The sequence below is a fragment of the Peromyscus californicus genome, unplaced genomic scaffold (genome assembly GCF_007827085.1).
Source record: "Peromyscus californicus insignis strain IS unplaced genomic scaffold, ASM782708v3 Scaffold_13__1_contigs__length_99412109, whole genome shotgun sequence".
NCBI classification, from domain to species: domain Eukaryota; kingdom Metazoa; phylum Chordata; class Mammalia; order Rodentia; family Cricetidae; genus Peromyscus; species Peromyscus californicus.
In genome coordinates this window covers 48868179-48890285 of record NW_026294424.1, presented here as the reverse complement: position 1 = coordinate 48890285, position 22107 = coordinate 48868179, and the positions used below count along the sequence as shown (strand labels likewise).

General features: G+C 41.8%; 1 protein-coding gene across 3 annotated transcripts in view; it reads right to left on the bottom strand.

The window, feature by feature from the left end:
- The window catches only part of Stim2 (stromal interaction molecule 2), a 135040-nt gene extending 117479 nt beyond the window's left edge, over window positions 1–17561 (bottom strand). The window contains exon 1 of one of the 3 annotated variants that reach the window (XM_052734948.1): window positions 17049–17561. In XM_052734948.1, coding sequence (XP_052590908.1) covers window positions 17049–17415 — 367 coding nt within the window. In that variant the 5' untranslated portion in view covers window positions 17416–17561. Of the gene's footprint in view, window positions 1–16313; window positions 16336–17048 lie in introns of those variants that run through there. The other 2 variants (XM_052734949.1, XM_052734950.1) reach the window with 2 other exon arrangements.
- Window positions 17562–22107: the final 4546 nt, after the last annotated feature.

Below are 22107 nucleotides of genomic sequence, written 5' to 3'. Positions count from 1 at the left end.
ATTATGAAATTCAGTATATTCTTGGTAATGACAATTCTAGTTCATGAAAACCCTGAAGTTTTTAGCCACTCCCACTACTATCAGAATAAACAAGAAAATGACTAGAAAAGAGATTTAGAGATCAATAGGAAAATAAGGTAGGAAGTGCAATCTAAGGCTAGGGACACAGCACAGTAAGAAAATACTTGCTCACAGCTCTGGGTTCAATCTTGATTATTTAGTAAATAAAAACAAACTGCAATCTTGCCTGTAAAAGAAATGCAGGTAAGGACAGCTGGTCTTAAAAGCAGACCCTTGTGTCTGAAACCTGGGTGTGTGCTACAACCCAAAGGACTATCTAAAGAGTGGGAATGAAGATAAATCAGAATGCCCAACACCACATGTCACCTGACACAAAAGATCCATAGGAAGAATTCTAATTCAACCAATACTTCATGTTTAGTAAACTGCTACTGTCTCAGTCATACTAGCAGACATAGTCAAAGACTTATTAACTGAATTTACCCAAAGTTTTATCATTTTCTTCAGCCAAAATGACAGCCACACTCCAGGCCAGTGCTCAGCCTAAGAAGTAAGAATTAACAATATCAAGTAAGAACAAAAGCTTCCTAACTTTTCAATAGATTAGATGCCGAAAGGTACCATAATGTACTATTTAGTGAACATAACATCTAGTGTGTACACTAAAAAACTTTAAAAGAAAGGGGGAGGGGAGTACTCAGTTCAAATGTGACACAATATGAACACTTTCTTGTTATAAAAGGATAAACCAGGTGGTGGTGCCCATGCCTTTAATACCAGCACTCAGAGGCAGACACAGGAAGATCTCTGAGTTTGAGGCTAGCCTGGTCTACAGAGTGAGTTCCAGGACAGTCAAGGCTACACAGAGAAACCTCGTCTCAAAACACAAAAAACAAACAAAAAGAAAGAATAATAAATGGAAATTAACTTTTCTAAATTACAAATTAAGAACTTGCAAATTATTCTTTCCAATGGCATCTTTTTTTTTTTTTTTCGAGACAAGGTTTCTCTGTGTAGCTTTGCGCCTTTCCTGGTACTCGCTTTGGAGACCAGGCTGGCCTCGAACTCACAGAGATCCGCCTGGTTCTGCCTCCCGAGTGCTGGGATTAAAGGCGTGCGCCACCACCGCCCGGCTCCAATGGCATCTTTTAACAAATACGAAGATGAAAGTCTCGTGGCTTGTAGACTCTCACTCTGAAGCCCACTTACCCAAAAGATCTTGGTGATTTCATTGTAAACTTTGTTATGATAAAGCTCTTCATATGATTAGGAAAAGACTTTCTCTAAACACACTAGTTTTGGAACTGGCATTTAAGTAAAAACAGCTGCTCTTCATCTAGAGCTGCACGACAGACGACTGAATGCATATTTCTTACCTCTGAAGAGAGTCCATTTTCATACAGTCACATTATAAATTACACATCCTAGGAGAGCCGTAGTATCTTTTACTCATCTACCAAGTTAGAACACAAAGAAAAATCATCCTAATTTTTAGAATCTTAATATTCAAGATAGATGACGAATCTATTATTACTAGCTACCTACCTGAAAATCAACTTTAAAAGACTTAAAATGTAAAGCTAAACTCTCAATATACTACAAATGCTACCAGATAATTTTATAAGAAAGTATATAAACATAAATATTCATACTATGAAACTGAAAAGACCAACTTATTTGCATGTTTCTGCAAGATTTTAAGATGCATCCTACTATACACACAGACATACATAGGCATGGTAGTGCGCACTTGCTATCTCAGCATTCAGTAAACTAAGGTAGAAGAATCACCACTTTGAAGCCAGCCTGGACTCCAAAAAGAGGCCCTGTCTCAAAAATAAGTAAAGAACTATATTGCAGCAGCCAGTACAGTGATTGACACATCATCTCAAGTCCCAGCCACTCATGATGTACAGACGGGGATCATCTGAACCCAGGTGTCTAAGGACAGCCTAGACAACCCAGCAAGATCCCATCTCAAATAAATAGAGCATGGCAACAATCTAAATGTCAAAACTAATAGATCTGGGCTCTAATTCTGGTTTATGTAGGATCTTAAAGTTGATCCTAATGTAAAGCACAAGTATATGCTTTTTACAAAACTCAAGAAATTAACCACTGTGACCTGTATAACTGATACTGTAAATAAGTAAAAATATCAATAAATAAAAGGCAGTATGCTGCTTGGCTTTAGTTAAAGGAGTCAAGACACTGAATCCTGAGGTTACTGGCAGTCATAAATGAGCAAAGTGCCAATCTGTTCTGAGTGCAAGATTTAGTAAAGCTACAGTTGCACAATAATCAAAATATTAAATATGAAACCATGAGAAGAGATTATGACTTTAGTTTTCTAGTAGTGTTCTAGAATGTAAAAAGCTAGCACATAACATTGTTTCACATACCCTCAAACTAAGAAGCATAATGTAACTTTATAGATGCCTAATAGAGAGCTTATAAGTACTAAAGTCATATAACTAGCACTTTTTATGTTACATTAAGTGTAATATCCTTTTATTTTTATGTGCATGTGTGTGTTCCTGGGTAAGTTTATGGGCACCAGGAGCTTATATGTTCCTGAGGAGGCCAGGGGGCATCAAATGCCCTGGAAATGGAGTTAAAGGCAGTTGTGGGCCACCTGATGGGTGCAGGGAGCCAACCCTAGGTACTCTGCAAGCACAGGAAGTGCTATAACCTGTGGAGCCATCTCTCCAGCCCCTTAACCAGCACCTAATAAAATGTCTTTTGAAGTCGGAAACACTACAAGTTGAGTAAAATTCCAGACTTTTAAATAATCACACCAATGTAATTACCCTAGACTCATAAAAAGGAGATTATCCAAGTTCATGACTTAAGACAAATGAGTAATATATTAGTCATAGCTACTCAGTTTATATAAGTGAAAACTGAAAGTTGATCCCACAACATTTCTCTACTAGAAGCTAGCAGTCACAAATAAAGAAGAATTACACAGTTCTTCCTCAAAGTATGACATTCTAAAACTTTCATGTATCACTAAACATAGATCAAGTAGGAGCAGATGCCAATAACTAAATCATACTATATTCCAGACTACCTGACCACCTGTTCTTAAAAACTGGACATTGTCAAAAAATAGATAAATCATTAATCATGATACAGATTAAAGGTTTCAGGAGCCACAATAGACTCCAAAAGCAAACCTTCAGGTCGTTAAGTACTTATGAGCTATGGGACAACTTTTTAAAAACACTCTAATAGATACCTGAGCAGTCAAGGAATCACATGTCACTGAGGATAATTGGGAAGACTTATGAAAGAAAACCACAGACAAGTAGGATACATGTCAAAAGTTGCCCGTTGCTGTACCTTCAACTTTCAAAGAAGTGCACTGAACACAAAATATTCCCAACAAATATTCACCAGTTGAATTACAAATATTTGGAATGGTCTTTGAGAGACAGAACAATCCAAGATGACAGAACATAAAGCAAAATAAAGGAAAAAGAGAGCCCAATTTTCCAGACGTATACTTAAGATACACAGATCAACAGTTTATCTCCTCCAGAAACCTCACACCAAGTTTAGATCTAACTAGTGACATGGAAAAATTAAGTTTTACTACTGAACATGACATGTAAGAGAAGCCAGTGTCAATTACAAGATTATTGCTTCATCTAGCCCCAGTGACTGAGTTTAAAACAAACATGGAAGCTGGGCGGTGATGGCGCATGCCTTTAATCCCAGCACTTGGGAGGCAGAGGCAGGCGGGTCTCTGTGAGTTCAAGGCCAGCCTGGGCTACAGACGAGAGAGAGCGAGAGAGTAAGCGTGAGAGAGTGAGAGAGTAAGCGAGAGAGAGTGAGAGAGTAAGCGAGAGAGAGAGAGAGAGAGAGAGAGAGAGAGAGAGAGAGAGAGAGAGACAGAGACAGAGACAGAGACAGAGACAGAGACAGACAGACAGAGAGAATGAGAACGGTTGAAGTGGAAAAAGTCAAGTAAAAATGCTGTTAACTGGGCATTCCCTTGATAATGTAAAACACCTTTATATAATCTTCACAACAGCCCTACACAGTAACTAAACCACTTTAAATACTACCCCCCCCCCAAAATCACAATACTTTTCCAAAGCTCATAAAACTAATTATGTAAGTGCCATTCCTCCCTCCTTTTTCCTCGAAGAATCAGACAGGAGACACAACATGCAGAGTAAAGTGAGCCCCTTCTCCCAGCTGTAGGAGGAGGAAACATGTTTGTCCTAAACAGGTAACAAACCGGCCTGACCTATGAGGCAGGAGAAGAAATATGCTGGGGTTCACTAGGAACACTGTGTCAGAACGATGAACACCACGCAAGGCTTCAGGAACAATCTAAGAGCAGTCTTTGTTTCCTGTTACTGCCACAGCCACGTCCCAATCCACACACAAACCAAGTCAATTCTAACTCCAAACTACCTAAATTCTTCCTCTTCCCTCAAATTCTACAACACTCCCAATGGACAGGGTATCCACCTGCCTAGACCAGGCTTCCCATCAACATTCCATCACCTACAAACAGCAGCCAACAGAGCTTAAACAGAATTCATGCAAAACATGGAACCCTGCACACTTCCCAAGGGCAGGCAGTATTAATCACTTATAAAATAGCATAAAGAGCCAACAAAATAAAGAGTAAAAGCAACACATATGCAGCAATCCCATTTCTAGGTATCTAGTAAAAAGAACTGAAAGTAGGGTATCAGAGAGAAATCAGCACATACATATTGCTAACATTACTTACATCAGGCAAAATGTGTCTATGGATGGATGGATGGATGGATGGATGGATGGATGGATGGATGGGTGGGTGGGTGGGTGGGTGGGTGGATAGATGAGTGGATAGATGGATGGGTGAGTGTGGGGGGTGGATGGATGAATGGATAGACGGATGGGTAAGTGGGTAGGTGGGAGGATGGATATATGGATGGGTGGGTGGGTGGATGGATGGATGGGTGGTTGGAGAAAATGGGGTCTGTATATAAAATAAAGTGTCTGCCTTAAGAAACTCTGTTAAATGTTACAACATTTGACAAGGATAAACCTTGAGGACATTCAGTCAAGTAACATCTTAGTAACAATTTGACAGATACTGTACGATTCTACTTACATCAAGTACCTAATGTAAACAAATTCAGAGAAACAAAAATTTATAATGGCAGTTACCAGCAGCTGGGGAAATAAAATTAACAGGTATAGCTTTAGTTTTATAAGACAAAAAAGTTCTGGTAACCAACAATTTAAAACTATCTAACAGCACCAAAAATATACACTAAAAGTAGTTTTATTTTATATATTTTCTATCATGGCCTAAAAAAACTGTGGAGGCCAAACAACAACAAAAATTAGTTCTATCATTTCACTTCCCTCCTTAAAATTCTTCACTGCTTCCCATCACCCTCTGAAAAAGCCCAACATGGGGAAAGATCTACAAAGTTCTGTACCATCTGGTCCTACTCTCTTCAGCAGCCAGACCTCATCCTGATCTTCCCCCTCTAAATATGCTCAGACAAAGCAGCTCTCTCTCTCTCTCTCTCTCTCTCTCTCTCTCTCTCTCTCTCTCTCTCTCTGACAGCATGTTCATGCAGGCATGTGAAGATACACATGGGGTTGTGCTGTGTGCCCCTAACATATAAAGTACAGAGGCTGACACTGGGTATCTTCCTCAACTGCTTTTCCACCTGATTTTCTGAGACACTGTCTCTCACTGAACCAGGAGTCCACGGTTCAGCTAGTCTGGCTTGCCAATGAACTCCAGGGGATCTGCCAATCTCCACCTCCCCAGATCTGGTATTACACTCATGTTGCCATGCCCAGCTTTTTACACTGGTGCTCTTTACTGACTGAACTATCTCTCCGACCCAAAATGGATGTTTTTGTAATTCAAATTTTCTTGCCTCAGTATCTCTAACTAAGCAACTATTACCTCTACGTGGTATTCTATCTCTCAACTCTGCAATGACTAGTCCTTCAAATACTATGTTAAAAATATGGTCTTAAGCCAGTGCACGCCTTTAATCCAAACACCCCTGAAACAGAGGCAGGCAGATCACTTAAATTCAAGTTTGAGGCCAGTCTGGTCTGCACAGTGAGTTCCTGGACAGCCAGATACACAGTAAGACCCTGTCTCAAAAACACAAAACAAAACAAAAAGAATGTATATGATCTTCAGAGAGCAAGAAAGTTGGATCAGTAGTTAGGAGTACAAACTTAGAGAGCCTGTGTTTAGTTCCCTGATTGGAGAGCTCACTGTGCAAGGAACTCCAGCTCCAGGGGATCTGACGCCCTTTTCTGGCCTCCATGGGCACTACATCCACATGCACAAACCTACACACACACACACACACCAAAAATATTTTAAAAGTAAATTCAAAACTGTACTAAAACATGACTTTCTGGCTAGTGAGCCATCAGCAGGTAAAGGTGCTTGCTGCCAAGCCTGACAATTTCAGTTCAATCACTGTAACTGGGGGCAGGGGAGGGGAGGTGCAGAGAGAGGGAGAGGGAGAGAGAGGATGTAATTTTTTTATATGAATTTCTTAAAAGCTTCCCCAACTAGCCCACCACCTAAATTAACAGGTGCCCCACAGCATCTCATCCACAATATTTTCTATTTCATGTATTCTCTTTTGTTCCTTAACAGGTAAGTCTCATAATTTTAAAATATTAATTATTGTCCCAACTTAAATATTAATATAAGCTCTGAGAACAAGAGCCTTATAATCTCATTCATCAATGTTCTCAACACTTTTAATAAGCCTATATAATACACTTGACATCCAAGTATTCACTGACTTCACATTTAAAATTACTCTAAGCACATGCTTAGCTTGAAAAGGCCCTTGGGACAAATCTCCAACTCCAAAAATACATTTTTAAAATCATCTCCTGAAGTTATTACATATAAAAATACACATTTTTAAGAGTGCAAAAAAAAATAAATAAATTGCCTGAAGAGTTATTGAAAGTTGTTAAGGTAAATGTGTTTTCTAGTTTAATCTTCCCTATTTTTTAAATTTTCTGTAATAAACTTTTAAGTTCAGAAATTGAGTTTTTATTGCTGACATTTCAACTACAAAATACCATAAAGTCTTTTGGTTAGCTAAAATAACGAAGGCAAACTGGGGATGTAGCTCAGTGCTAGAGTGCTTGCCTACTGCTGCGTGCAAGGCCCTGGGTTCAAGCCTCAGCACCACAAACAATAAAATAAAACACATACAAAATAGCTTAGCTAGAGTCTTAAAAAGACTCTTAAAGTCTTAAGAGTCTTAAAAAACATCCCAGGATTTTCTGATTTCACTGCCTATAAATAGCACCATTTTTCTACACTCTTGGAACTTATTCTTTGAGACTTTCATACATGTATACAACGCATTATAATCATTTTCTCTAACTTCCCCCCGACTTTGCCCAACAAGTCCTCCTCCCAACTTCACACTTTCTTCATATAATGTTTGTTAATATCTCATGGCATCCATTTCATGCTGCCCACATTCTCATATGGCATCCACTGATGCAGGGGTGCCCTACTAGAAGTCACCCCAGTGAAAACTGGCTGTCTTTCCCAGCCACCATTTGCCAACAGCTCCTTAGCTAGGGTGGGCTTCCTTTTGAATGGCTTAATATTGTACAGGTTCTGCCTGTAATCATAACTACAGTCAGTTTTGGACCACTAACAATCTGATTATTTAGATCACAGAAGTGTCTTAAACAATGTTGTCATTTATTCTCTGTGTGTGCAATCGAGTATGCATGTATGCACACAGGATAGAAGTTAATCTTGGTTATTGTTCCATAGGCTCCATCTACCTACTTTTTTGAGATGGTATCTGTCTCTGAACTAGTGCTTACTAAGTAGCCTAGGCTGGTAGGCCAGCTAACCCCAAGGATCCTCACAGGTCTCTACCTCCTAGTGCTGGGATAACAAGTACATGCCACCACAAGCAGCAATTTTACACCAGTTCTAGTGATGGAACACTCGCAGACAGATGCTTATAATCAACTTCCTTCAAGACTGAGCTATTACCCCAGCCTCATATTTAATTTACTTTTAATGTGACAAAAAGGGATGGGAATGTAGTTTTGTAGTAGCAGGCAAGACCATGTGTCCAATTCCCAGGACTGCCCTGATGAATACATAAAAGTAACAAAAAAGTACCTTACTAATACTCAGCAAGCCTCAACACATTTCTACAACCATCTCTCATCAGTATGTATGGACAAAGGGGGGAACAGCTTTAGAAATAACTGAGTACTTACATTTGCCAGGGTCTATATTAAGAAGACTATTAACTCTTTTATCTTTAAACCCCATTCTAAAGATATAGAAATATAGATGCTAACACATTAAATCACCTACCTATAATTATAAACCATTATCAGATTGGGATTCAAACTGATAAAAATCCGCTATGGTCTACAGGCTGTAGTTTTAACCAAATCACATTACATAAAAGAAGAACAAACTTATACCCCATATAAAAGTTGGATGAATCTTAAAACCACATTCCATCCAATAAGGAATATTCACAAAAAAACAAAGCATGAACACAAATTCCCACTTACTGAGGATACTGACTTTTTGCAGCACACTACAGATATATCACTGGGCTTCAGAATCTGTATATTACATAGGAATGATCTTTAAAACTTTAGAGTATGCCGGGCGGTGGTGGCACATGCCTTTCATCCCAGCACATGGGAGGCAGAGGCAGGCGGATCTCTGTGAGTTTGAGGTCAGCTTGGTCTACAGAGCGAGATCCAGGACAGGCTCCAAAGCTACAAAGAGAAACCTTGTCTTTAAAAACTTCAGGATATTTCACAGCAAATTTTGATTAATAACAAAGAAAATGAAGATGTAACTCAAAGGCCAATGGACTTGACAACTGAAGTGTATATAGCTATTTTAGGTGTACTATTTGATTTGATAAGGGTGTAAGCGTGAAACAGTCATCATTATCATGTTTGGTCAATGTATCAATTAACTCACATCTTTACCTTTACTTTTGGTATGAGATAAACCTATTTATGATGTACTCTCTTACGAAATCTAAAGTAACCTGGAGACTTCCATTCTACTACATTCGACAGTGTTAGATCCCACACAAGTGACACCATGCAGTATTTATCCTTCTGTGTCTGTTTTACTTATTTCTGATTTGTTTTATTTAGCAGAATGCTTTCCAGATTCATCTATACTGCCACAAGTAGCAGAATTTCCTTCTTTCAATGGCTGAAGTATGTCATGTTTTCTTTATCCATTCTTCCATCAACAATCATTAATATCCCGCTATCTATCTATCTATCTATCTATCTATCTATCTATATATATATATATATATATATATATGTCATACTTTCTCATCCATTCTTCATCAACAGACATTTCAGTTGTTTCCACATCTTGGTGAATCTGAAAAACGCTGACAAAGAACATGAAAGTACAGATATCTCTAGTGTATTCCTAGTAAACATAGCAATGTAAACAGATAAGCTACAAAATTAACGCTTTCTTATACTGTGCAAATACATTCCCAGGCAAGTTTCAGGTTTACTGTTCTTACAATAATGTTTTCTTAAGGCAAATTGCAGCATCTTTATATCCCCAGTTCCTCAAGTCATGGTTACCACACAACAGTCATTAAATAGTGTGTAAAATTTTACACAAACACAAACACCCACTAAAAACTGGCTTTTTCCTTTACTTCTCCTCAGTTCTTCCTCAGCCCCATTCTCGAAATCCTACGGTCTGAATGCACATCAGACAGCAAACTCACAAACACGAAGCAAAAGAGCTCAAAGATGGTGAATGAGGAGACAGGGAAACTTACACTTTAATGGAAAAATCAGTCGTTTGCTGGTGGAAAACAAGAATAAAGGAGGAGGATCAAGATCATCTAGGGACTTAGTATCAGCTGTTTTTAAAAGGAAAGAGAAACAGTAGAAGGAAGAAAACACTGATCTGTAAAACATACAATGTTGAACAGAAGATGAAAACTTCAAAAAGGGGCAGGTATGGTCACACACACTGTAATACTCCCAGCACTGGGGAGGAGGAAGCAGGAGGATTAGAAGGAGCATCTAGTTCAAGACTAGCCTACAGAAAATGAAAAAAGACTAGATTAAGCTACATAGCAAGACCCTGTCTGTCAAAAAAAGAACAGAAATTCAAGCATTGAAAATCTGTTTTCACTCTCTGAGAATCACTTGACAAATACAAATCACTGTCATTACTCCAAGGATTTTTTTAATGAGATTGTTTAATATTCAGAAATCATGTAAATAAAATTCACTGCCAGCATTTTTAAATTAAAAAACCCAGCACTTAATTCAGTAAGAGTTTTTGAAGTGTTTCATTTACATAATGGTAAGTTCAAGAAGATCAGAGAGAGACAGAGAAAGCGAAAATAACTGGAGACAAACAGTTGCACAGAGGCCAAGATGTGCAGCACACATAAAGATCAGCTCATATGCAAGCACTCAGAGCAGGCCCATCCCAGAAAACTGCTTGTCGGGTTTGGGAGGTGCCCTGGACCTGAGGGAAAAGCTGGCATGGGGAAAGCTGGTTACCCTTCTCTTTAGGAACACTCAATCCTCACTATTAACATCCTGAAAATCCCTTTATCGTTAATCCAAAGTAAGTTCCATGAAAATTACATGATTGACAAAGCCTAGCTGAAAGAAAATTATTCTGGGGATGGTAGCCCTGATGGCTGTGCTGTAACTCTGAAAAGGCCAAATGAAAAAAAAGCCAGGCCGGGCGGTGGTGGCGCACGCCTTTAATCCCAGCACTCGGGAGGCAGAGGCCGGCGGATCTCTGTGAGTTCGAGGCCAGCCTGGGCTACCAAGTGAGTTCCAGGAAAGGCGCAAAGCTACACAGAGAAACCCTGTCTCAAAAAACCAAAAAAAAAAAAAAGCCAGAAGTCAAATCAATCATTGGCCTGGGGTTCCCTACTCCAGCAGAACTTTCCTAGTAATGAAGTTCTCTGAGGAGGAAATAAATGTTCAGCTGGAAGAACACAAGATTGAGAACTGTGGTTTAGCAGAGAACCATCCTTACAATCATCAACAAAGACTCCTATCAAGGAAAGTGGTTACTGAAAGTCAGACTAGAATATGTCAAGAACTAACATCATAAGATCAAAATGGAGAAGGCAAAAACAACCCACTGAAGTTTGGTGCTAGAGATGATCATCTACAAACCAGGCTTGAACCTCACACAGGAAATTCAACAGTGAATTTTTAAACAAATAATAAGCCAGTTGCTCTAGCAGAGACTCGAGATGAAAGAGAACATGCTAATACATGGTACAAGCTCAACCTGGACACAGTCATTCTTTAATACAGAATTTAAAAAAAAATACTGAAATACAGAATACAAGGCTTTATGTAAACATGCAAATATATCCTCTTTAGCTATCAGTGTTTTGGTTTATCAGACAGTTAGCAAGTATATTTGTGATGTTTTGTTGTTAACAACTTTGCAAATCATCACAGAAGTCAAATCATACACACAATACCTAACTTTGAAATGATAAATAGACACACTTGAAGTGAAAAAGACACTATGTTCCTTCTGGGAGTTTACAAAGGTTTGTACTAATTTAAATCATTGTAGAAACTCTGAGATTAAAAGATAAAAAACAGCCAGGCTCCTGGCTAACACAAGACTAAACTAACTTTCTAAAACTTCTTGCAAGTGTTTTCAGAGCCACCGAGTAACTGAAGTCCTCTCCTCCTGCACTGCTTCCTAACTGCCCTCTTACCAACTTCATCCGCCCACTTCCACCCACCCAGAACTCATTTTCTCAAACACAGGCCATTCTCATGCTCAAATACCACAGTTCCTCTCCCGCTTGATGACAGGTTAAAAGACTCAGAACTCAAGAGTTTATGAACAAAACTCTTGGTTTATTCAAAATATCTTCTGATTTGCCCTAAAACATTGAAGTAACTTTACATTCTCCAGAGTTATGTACACATTTAGTATTTTTAAATGTTTTTAATTACAAAATAAATTTTTCAGGTCAGCTTTCCAAGTTAACAAACAAAATCAATGTGCTAAGAAATTTTACCACATTTTTCTGATTGCTTCCCATATTCCCTAGCACATGGCTGAGAAACCCAATTTTAGATATGCTTACACTTCCCTACACACTAACTACACTGTGGAGCACTTGATAATCTGGACCCAACCTTTTCTCCTTTCCTCTACACACACTCTAGGCAGTTAACTTCCTCCTTATTCTCATATTTGCCTCCTCTTGGAAGGCCCTTCCATTCACCTCTACACGAAGTATATTATATATACCTGGGGCTACCACAAATTCTACAGAAGCCTCTTCCTTTTCCCAACAGTATGCACTCCATTATTATACTAATCAAAGTTGGCCTCCAGTTGTTCAGATTTATAAGCATATACAACATATAGTCATAAAGCATCCATTGTCTTGTGTTTTGTATGAAAGTAATGCTCTGACAGATTTAGTCTCAGATCTAAAAAGACTGATGCATAGGAAGCAGTAAGCACTTTACAGACACCTAGTAATAGTTTAGTTAGTGCACCTGTTATTCCCCAACCTGAGATAGCCTGGGTTCCCAGTGAGCAGACACAGGGCCTACCCTTGCGTGTATTCGTTCATATTCCTAGTTTGCTATCTCTTGCACATATTCAGTAACAGGTTGATAAAATTTATCAAATTAAAAATAATCTCCTAGTAAGTTCCTAACTTGGTCCAAACTCTAATGAATATCAAAAGTAGCTTATTAAACATTATTGGTTAATAATTTTAATTCACTTAATCAGTCTATATTTTATTGCATGCATAAATATGTATCTCCTAGCATAACTCCGAAAGTATTCACATATTAACAATGACTACCCCAATATCCAAAATAGTAGTTACTCATGAGTCTAAATTACCTAAAAACATTAGCATTAACCCCACCCACAAATTAAGTCACCAGCAATTATCTCTGTTTATTCTTTTTATATAAAAATAAGCTTTTTTTTTTTGGTTTTTGGTTTTTCAAGAAAGGGTTTCTCTGTGTAGCCCTGGCCTTCCTGGAACTTCCTCTTTAGACCAGGCTGGACTCAACTCAAAGATTCTCTTACCTCTGCCTCCCAAGTGCTGGGATTAAAGGCTTGCACCACCGCCACCACCACCCAGTCCAAGTAGAAGCTAAATCTTAAACCCTTATTTTCAACTGGCATTTATGAGATCCTCAACAGTGACCAATGGGATTCCTAAGAGTCTTAAACAAGGAATGAGATGTTTCTAAACAAGGTATAACTAATTTTAAACATGCAGAATAGATGAAACTCAAATAGAGATAAGCAGGTCCTGTGGCTAGTAATACAATGTAAGCACAGCAATGGCCAAAGACTGGAGAAGAAAAAGAAACAGCAGGAGGGCATCAAAAGAAGGCTCATGGAAAATACACTCCGTGTCACAATGTAAACACTAGCACAGGGCAGCCTAGTGAAGAGCATGACTCAACGGGGCATCCATACAGCACACTCCAGCCAACCAGTCACTCAAATATGGCATTAATAAAGTAGTGTCTACTGGAGAAGTGTTGGGAATGCAAGATGAGTGACAATTAAAAGCTTGAATTAATATTTTTCCAATGGTAACCTGAAAAATTCTCATCTAAATTAGTGGAAGCCCCGCAGCATGGGTATTTTTAACACTTCTGGATAAAGTGGCCCTGCCAAATGGTATTATACTTTCAACTAAGAGTATTTTAAGGTTTTGCTGAGATTTTAATACGTCTAAAGACATATCCTAAAGTCTTCATTTTATACTAATAATATACCGAATCAGTGAAGTGATAAATAAAAATCTTATGATAAAAATCTTTAAACACTAAAAAATGTTACTCTAAAGCCAGGTGGCAGTAGCGAAAGCCTTTAATCCCAGTACTCGGGAGGCAGAGACAGACATATCTCTGTGAGTTCAAGGCCAGCCTGGTCTACAGATCGAGATTCAGGACAAGCACCAAAACTACACAGAGAAACCCTGTCTCAAAAAAAAAAAAAACAAAACAAAAAAAAAAAAGAATGTTAAGAGCATTTTAAAGCTAATGGTTATTTTAAAATTCTGAAACACTTAGCTCTGTGCATGTGTGTGTGTGAAAAAAATAGTGTTAAATTATTCTATATGTTTTCTCAAATTGTGTTTTGTATACATGCACATACATATATACGTGCATGGGGGGGGCTTACTTTTGCCCTTCCAAGATTTCTCAGAAACCATTATTTTAATATTTTGATCTCAACCACTCCCCACTAAGGTCAATCCATTAATGTTATATATGTTAAACAAAAGTACTGATTTAGAATATAATCTGTCAGCTTCAAGTCATCAATCCTTAATCTGAATTAGATTTCAATCATTTGAATTACTTTTTTAACTAAATGTGTGTGTGTGTGTGTATGCACACATACAATTTAAAATTTTACCATGTGATATTATAAATATTGGTTCTACCTTATTAAAACATTTAAGACAATGGATCTATTTACTTTTATGGTATCACTGCCTATCTCTGCAAGAATTCTTTTCTTGCTCCAAACAACGAGCAAGCCAGACTGAAAAGACAATTTAAAATACACTAACATAAAACCTTTGTAAGGTAAGCCTCGATGAAAAGGTGTCTTTTAGACTGTATTAATGAGGCGAATTTCTAAGACGTTTCTAACGGTTAAGTATTAAAAATACTAACCTGGAGAAGAAAACAGAAAGTGATTTGACTGTCAATTTACGCAGTACCAACAGTGAAATGACAGCTTTAACTGAGAACCACTGAGAAAAATTCTCTCACAGTTCTTTCAAAGATTTTCAAATTTCAAAATCCACAAAAAAAGTAGTTCTCTTACAACTGATGCTCCTATCTTTATCTATCCATGAACAGAGTCTAGAACATAACCGGGCAGTACCTTGGGTTTGTCTGTGGCTCCACTTCCTGAAGTGTAAAATATCACCATCAATTTATGTTCCAGGCTTAATATAACAAGTGGAACCATAAAAGAGAACTGCCCTCAAAACAACTGCCATAACTATATTCTAATTTCACAAATCGTTTTCAATATACATTCCCAAAATGCCAGCCCTACTGACTATATTTACATAAACGTATTAAAATTACTATGATTCAATTTGGATACCATGCAGTCTTAAAAACTGAAACGTTAAATGGAAATGTTTAACTTTTTAAAAATAATACTAGAACAAAAGGGAAAAAAAACTTGAGGTCAACAGAAATAATTCCAATGTTAACATAATTTCAGTAAACTTCAGTTAAAGGCACCTCCACACAAATTCATTTTGTGTGATAAGTCTGATTTTTTTCCCACTAAGCATCACTTTGTCTTTTCCACTATGCCACAAGTAACTTCAGAGAAAATTACAAGGGTTTCAGCTTATTAAAATTCCATCTGCACTTACTTTCTTGATATGATGTTCTCGGCATAGCACACTTGTTAAAATAGTCAATAGACACCAGAATTCTAGATCACTGCCTTTCTGCCAATTACATTCGATAAGGCATTATGCAATTATCTACTAATCAAACATTCCTTTAAAAAAAAAAAAAACTACACTCCTATAGCTTAGAAGCCAAAGCAATTCTGTTCCATTCCCACGGGAGGCAGTAAGCCCTCAACCCACCATCCTACTTAACTAGTTTATCACTGCTCCCTGCTACACTTGCCACATTTTCATTAGAAAATAACTATCCGAGCTTGAAGCTATCCAATCTACCCCTCCCTCACAGTATTATATACCTAAAGATGACCATTCTATAATCGTTTCTCCAAGTGATGTGTCAGCTGAACAGGCTCTGCTAAGTTTTTGAGTACCTTAAATAAGCTGATCATTATGTTCTACACCCTACAACTCCCACATTGCCTGACAACATCCTTCTTCTCTCTACAACAGGAAATAGCCTGTCACAGAACTAAAGAAAGGCTGCTTCCATCTAAAGTCTCCTGAACACTTCCCAGAGCAGCTGTTAGGGACTAACTACCAGGCGCCTCTTGGGCTATCACAGTAGTTAAATTAATAGTGGGTCATCTTCTTCCTCTTTAATCTTGCTATTCCTCCAGAAAATCTAGAGATCTACCTTAAAAAATAAACACAGGAGGAAGAAAAAGAAAGTTACTCTAGCTCCACCACTTTGCCCCAGGAAATCATTTCAGGACCTTTACATCATTGCTTAAACCACACCAGATCAGTTATATAAGACAATGAAAAAGCATACAGTTTTCTACTTCACCTTACCAAACATATTTGCAAGTTTTCAGTAAGCGCTAGAACGTTCTGATGTAAAAGATGCTGGTGCACACTCCATCAGAACTATGCTGCCCAAATCCACGTCACAAATCTCCTGCACTTGGTAAATTTTAGGTGTGTTCCTGGTTTACCTGCTGCGCCTTCTGCACCCTTTCTCACCCAGTGATGCTCTCAAACAGCATATACTTTCCAAGCCCTCAAAACGGCCTCGTAGCCCACAGAAACACACACCAGACTTTCACGTTTCTTCATCACCACTAATGCCACTAGGTGCTGTGGCTCTCAAAGAATCTCCTCAGCAGCTTCCCCTGGGACAAGGCGCTCAGCCCGGCTCTCAATCGGCAAGACGCTGCCAGCTGCCTTTGCAAAGGCAGCAGAGGCCGACTCCATACCGCATTGCTGCTGGGGCTGCTGCTACCGCCTACTTTCTCCGGCAGCTTTAGGAAGAGGGGGGAAATGAGCGCAGTCCCCCTCCAGACCCCAGTGGCCCCCTTGGGCAGCCCGAAAGAGAAACCAGTGCATCGCTCGGCGGGGAAGCTCGCAGAAACCCACTAACAGGGCGGAGAAGCCGCAGTCAAGGCGCCAGTCGGGTGGACAAGGAAAGCCGTCCCAAGTGCGACGGCCGGCGCCAAGGCAACCGCGGGGCGCCCCCTCGGAGGGGGATGGGGATGGGGTCCGGCCGGGGGGTCCCGCCAAGCCCGCCCGCCACCGCGCGGGCCTCACCTGTCAGCAGCGCCTGGCGCTCGCCCGCAGCCGCCGCCGCCGCCGCCGCCGCCGAAGGAGACGCAGCCGCTCCGGCCGACCCCGACGCGCGCCGCCCGCGGAGGTGCCGGGGCACCAGGTCGCATCCGTCCGCCGCGCCGGCCACCAACAGCCCGAAGAGCAGCAGCGAAGCCCAGCGCCGCCGGAGACGGCAGCCCGAGGCCCGGCCGGCGGCCGCGGCGGGAGGAGCGCTCGCGGGAGCCGCCGGCCACTCAGTGCTCGCCGCCAGCTGCCCCGGGCCCCGCCGCCTCGGAAGCGGACTCCCGCCGGGCGCTAGCCTGCTCCCTTCACCGGCGGCCCGCGGAGCTCGGCTCCCCGCCGCGTTCATTGGTTCCGGTTATTTAAAAAAAAAAAGTGGGGGAGCGCTGTGGCACGGCGTCTCCCGACCCGGCGCGACACCCGCGCAGCTGCCGCGGCGACACCGGGATCCGCTGCTCTGGCGCGGCCAAGCCCCAGCCCAGCACCCGCGCCGCCGCCGCCGCCGCCGCCGCCGCCGCCGCGGCGCATCCCCCCGCCCCCTCCGGCCCGCGCCCGCCGTAGTACCACGCTCGGCCGGGACACCTCCCTCCCCTCACACACCAGCTCGCATACCAAGCCCCCGCCTTCCTCAGCGCGGGCCACGGCGCAGGCGCGACGCGGCGGGACTGCGCGTGCGCGGCGCCTGGGCGCGCGCCCCCACCCCCCACCCCCACCCCCCCCCCCAGCCCCCTAGGGGCGTTCCCAGACTGGTGGGCGGGGTCCGGAACAGCCGGCCGGGCGGTGCTGGGTGGAGCCAAGGAACCTGAGCGGGAGGAAGGTTTGTGTGTCTCGCCCACGCGGCGATCGGGTGATGGGGCAGCCTGGGGACCCGGAGGAAGCGTGTCGGTGTCGCAGATCCTCTAAGTGCTTCACCGCGTGGGTCAGGAAAACCTTGCAGTAGGAAACAGCGGCCTCCCCTAACTTGGATGTAGGTGGGGCTTACCGGTTAGTTACCAGCTGTGTAGAAGTGGAAGGTAACCCAGCCAAACGTTGTATTTACTTAACAAACATTTGGCAGAGCGCTTGCTCTGTGCCAACGTGCTAGGAATTTCTGCAAGCAGTTTACAGCGGCATAGAGCAACGCGTCCTTCTCATCGCCATTTTACAAGTGACGAAATCAGTGCCCTGAAATGTTAAAATAACTTAACCCACCGTCCCACAGCTAATAAATGGACACGGCCAGATTTAGCAACTACTGGATGGAAATGTTCAAATAATTTGCTCTAGCTTCTGACTGTTCTCCGTGCTGACATTACCTGCAGTCCTCGCCACGCTGTTCCCGTCCCACCCCCTCCTGTAGTAGACTCTGCCAGCTGAACAGGTTGCCACAACTACGATATAGACTTGACTATTTCGCTTCTCTGCAACGAAGCAAAGTTTTGTACATTCAAGATGTTCATTCTCTTACAAATTCTGCTCAGGACAGATTTAATTGGGTTAAAAGGGGAAAGAATCAGAATCTGTTTCATCTAAGTAATTGCCATTACTGGGTTGGGACTATGTTGTTGTTTATTTTGCTTTTTTATTTGTGGAAGGGCTCAGGATGTGACCCCTGTGATGGCACTCAACCGCGAGCTATATACTGCAGAGACCCATACCAAAACATTTCTTCAGGAACCCTTTGAATTGTAAAAGGAGGTGCAGAACACACACACACACACACACACACACACACACACACACACACACACACACACGATTAAGATCTTGTAGCTAGAATTGTTAAGAACATAGGTCTGCCTACCGTTGTCTTTTGCCGTTGGCTTGGAGTTTATTTTGTTTCAGAAGTCAAAAAGTCAAATTAGACAGCTTCCAAAATAATTTCTTAGGTAGCCTGACCAAAAGAACCTCAGATATCACTCATTGTGAAAGAGGCAGATACACGCTGCAGAAAGGAGTCAGGAATAAGAATGAGGCTAATCAACCCATCCACAATTATTTCTTGACATACTTCTTGGGGGCATTATGTCGTTGGGGTCAGGGGTGCAGTTCCTTACAGGGTAACAGTTAAGATTCTATTTTGCTTGCTGAAAGGAACAGCAATAAAGTCATGTGTTTGCTGAGTAGACAGTACTGTTAGGGCACCAGGAAACCGTGAAGTAAACAAATTGGTCTTCTACTCTCCAGGAGGTATCCTCTAATTGATATTTACTGAACACATAATCTATGCCAAGCAAAGTATTAGATGGTGGAGATTCAACAGACTAAGAAACACTTGCAAAAGTCAAATAAGTCAGCACTTGAAGCCATTAATATTGCTAACAGTCCTTTCCTGGAACTTCACCACCTTGCACAGGAAATAAAATGTATGTCTATTAAATAATTATAGGCTATTACAAGGTAGGAATCAGTTACTAAAGTGAGTAGTGTGGACGGTGTTATAGAAGTAACAATATAAAACTAGGCAAATTAACAAATTGCTGGGCCCAAGCTTCTTTAAACAAAGAGGACATACCATTTCTTTCAAAGACAGAGTGCAAGCACTGGAAAGATACTGGATTCAGGACATAAATGTTTCTTTCTCTCAAGTGGGTCCACAGGTAAGGAACTAGCATTCACTATAGAGGCCTCTCTCAGCAGGACATGAGTTAGAATAAATCCTTTGCCTTGTGTCTTTTTTGTGAGTACCAAAGTCTCTGACGATTAAAGTGAGCAGCCGTGTTGCACGTTGCTACTCACAGAGGTTCGCTGTCCCTATGCATCATATCGTAGGCCTAGATAACAGGCAAGAGCAAGTCTATTACTTTGCCAGAAAATCCCATCCATAGAATTACCTATGCTTTCAATTGCAAGCCACACATAAACAGAGGGGTTGAGGGGTGGCAATCAGGTTGTCTACCCGGGTTCCCTTTCCTTTCTCTAGTAATCTAGTGTCCTGCCCGTCCTTTCTCTTGCCAAATCCCATTCAAAATCTACCTGAAACCCCTGTATCCTGCTGGCTACCCTACTTCTACAGCGCAGCCTCCTCCTTTTAAAATCCAAACCTCACAACTTGCCATGTATTTGCAGAACGTGTTCATTGTCTTGTTTTCACAATCATGACTTCAAGCATCTGATGGGCAGCCTTGAACTTTGTTATCACATCAACCTCGTAGAAACCTCCACTCCATCTTTTCAGTATGACGCGTTAGGCAAGTTAATTAGGAACCCAATATACCAGCACCACAGTTGTTGATAGTTGCAATGGAGTGGAAAAAAATAGTAACAAAGCCCTCCCTGGGTGCCTGGCACCCAGGTACTTTGTACTTGGTGACTCTGGCCTTAGGCTCTAGGCGTGCACTCTAAACGTGTCCTGTGTTAGAATTAAACGCATCGCACTTTGCCTAGGCTGCTTGACTTCATCTTCCTGCAGATGAGCCCAACTCTCGGCGCACGCCCAACACAGAAGCACTGCCCCGGCTCCTCCCCATGCACTGCCCCTTCTCCCCCCGACAGCCTACACGGCCTGAGCCGGGCTCCAACTTGGAGAACCGGATCTCCGCTGGCGAGCATAGCCCCGCGCCTCGCGTGCGCGGCTCCGGCCCAGAGCGCGCCAGGGTTCCGTGGGCGGACGGTCCGCGCACGCCCGACACCCGGGTGGTGACGTCACCGCGTGGGCGGGCGCGGCGGCTCTAGGAAGGAGCGTTGTGGGCGTGGGCCGGGATGGAAGTATCACCCAGGGGAATTCCGGCTGAGGTCGAGCCTGCCCACAGCTTCCCCGGCCTGACTGTGAACCCAGGGAGTGGAGGGTGGGGGCGTCCCTGCGACATCAGCGTAGGGGAGCACGGTGGGCTGGTCCTCTTTGCTAGCCCTTCTTAGATAGCTCCTGGGGACACGCAGGAAACCGTCCTCTTCGGTGGAAACCCGCTGGTGAACTGGACCACTTTCCTAGCTTCCTTGGAAATCTTCAAAATGATAACAGCTAATAAGGCTTCATATTTGAAGCAATGAAAGTTTCCGAATATGAGTAGGATCTTCAAGTTGTGGAGTACATTAATAAAACAGTAAAGGGGGAGGGGGTAGTAAAAGATGTTCGCTAGCAAGCCCCTTGCTATTCCTCTCTCAGTTTAGTGAAGGTGAAAAAAAAAAACCTTTGCATCTTTCTCTGGGAGTGGAGAAAGGAAGCTTTTAAAAAGCCACTCCATAAAACAAAAGAAGGTCAAAATCACCCACCAAAGGCAAGTGGATCGGTGGTTTTGTGACATAATTTGTAAATAATCAAAATAAATTTGCTCTGTTCCTGCTTGATATGAAATGTTAGGTGAGAGTTGTTGAACTCATGATACCTCGGATAAGTGCTGGTGTCCTGCGGTACGAGCAGTATTGACGTTGACGTTGCCCGTACTAGTGGAACTCGATGAAGAGGCAAGTAAAAATATCACGGCTGTAAATGACTAGACTCAAATGACGGTGCAGGCTAGAATACCAGCACTTCAGAGGGTAGGTGGGGCAATTATGCAAGAGGTAATACATGGCATACACTGACATGCGTGTGTGTGTGTGTGTGTGTGTGATAGCAGGTAAGACTGAAAACGTAACTGGTGAGATAGAAAAATATTTTAGTAAAATGCAAGAAACCATGTTTCCATGTACAAGTGGTGGTGCACACCAGGAATCCAGCATATGGGTGGGAGAAGCTGGAGACTGGAGAATTCAAGGCCAGTGGAGGGTCTAGGGTACCAGTCCTGTTCCTAGAGTGAGGGCTGGAGAGTAACTCAGTGGTAGAATGTATGTTTGTCATGCACAGGCTCCAGGTTCGATCCCCACAACATATACATTCACACTAAGTTCATAACCCACCAAAAAAATGTTCAAAAAAAAAACCAGTAAAGTTACAGGTTACTAAACAACATACCAAAATTGAAACAACAAGCTATTGGCATAATAAATTAAGGATTGATGGAACCAAAAATTAAATAGAATACTTAAAGTTCAGGGAGGGATGGAGGGTTGGAATGTGAGGGTTTGAGATGACTGAGTTGGGGGAGGGACAGTGAAGGAAAGCAATGAAAGAGATATCTTG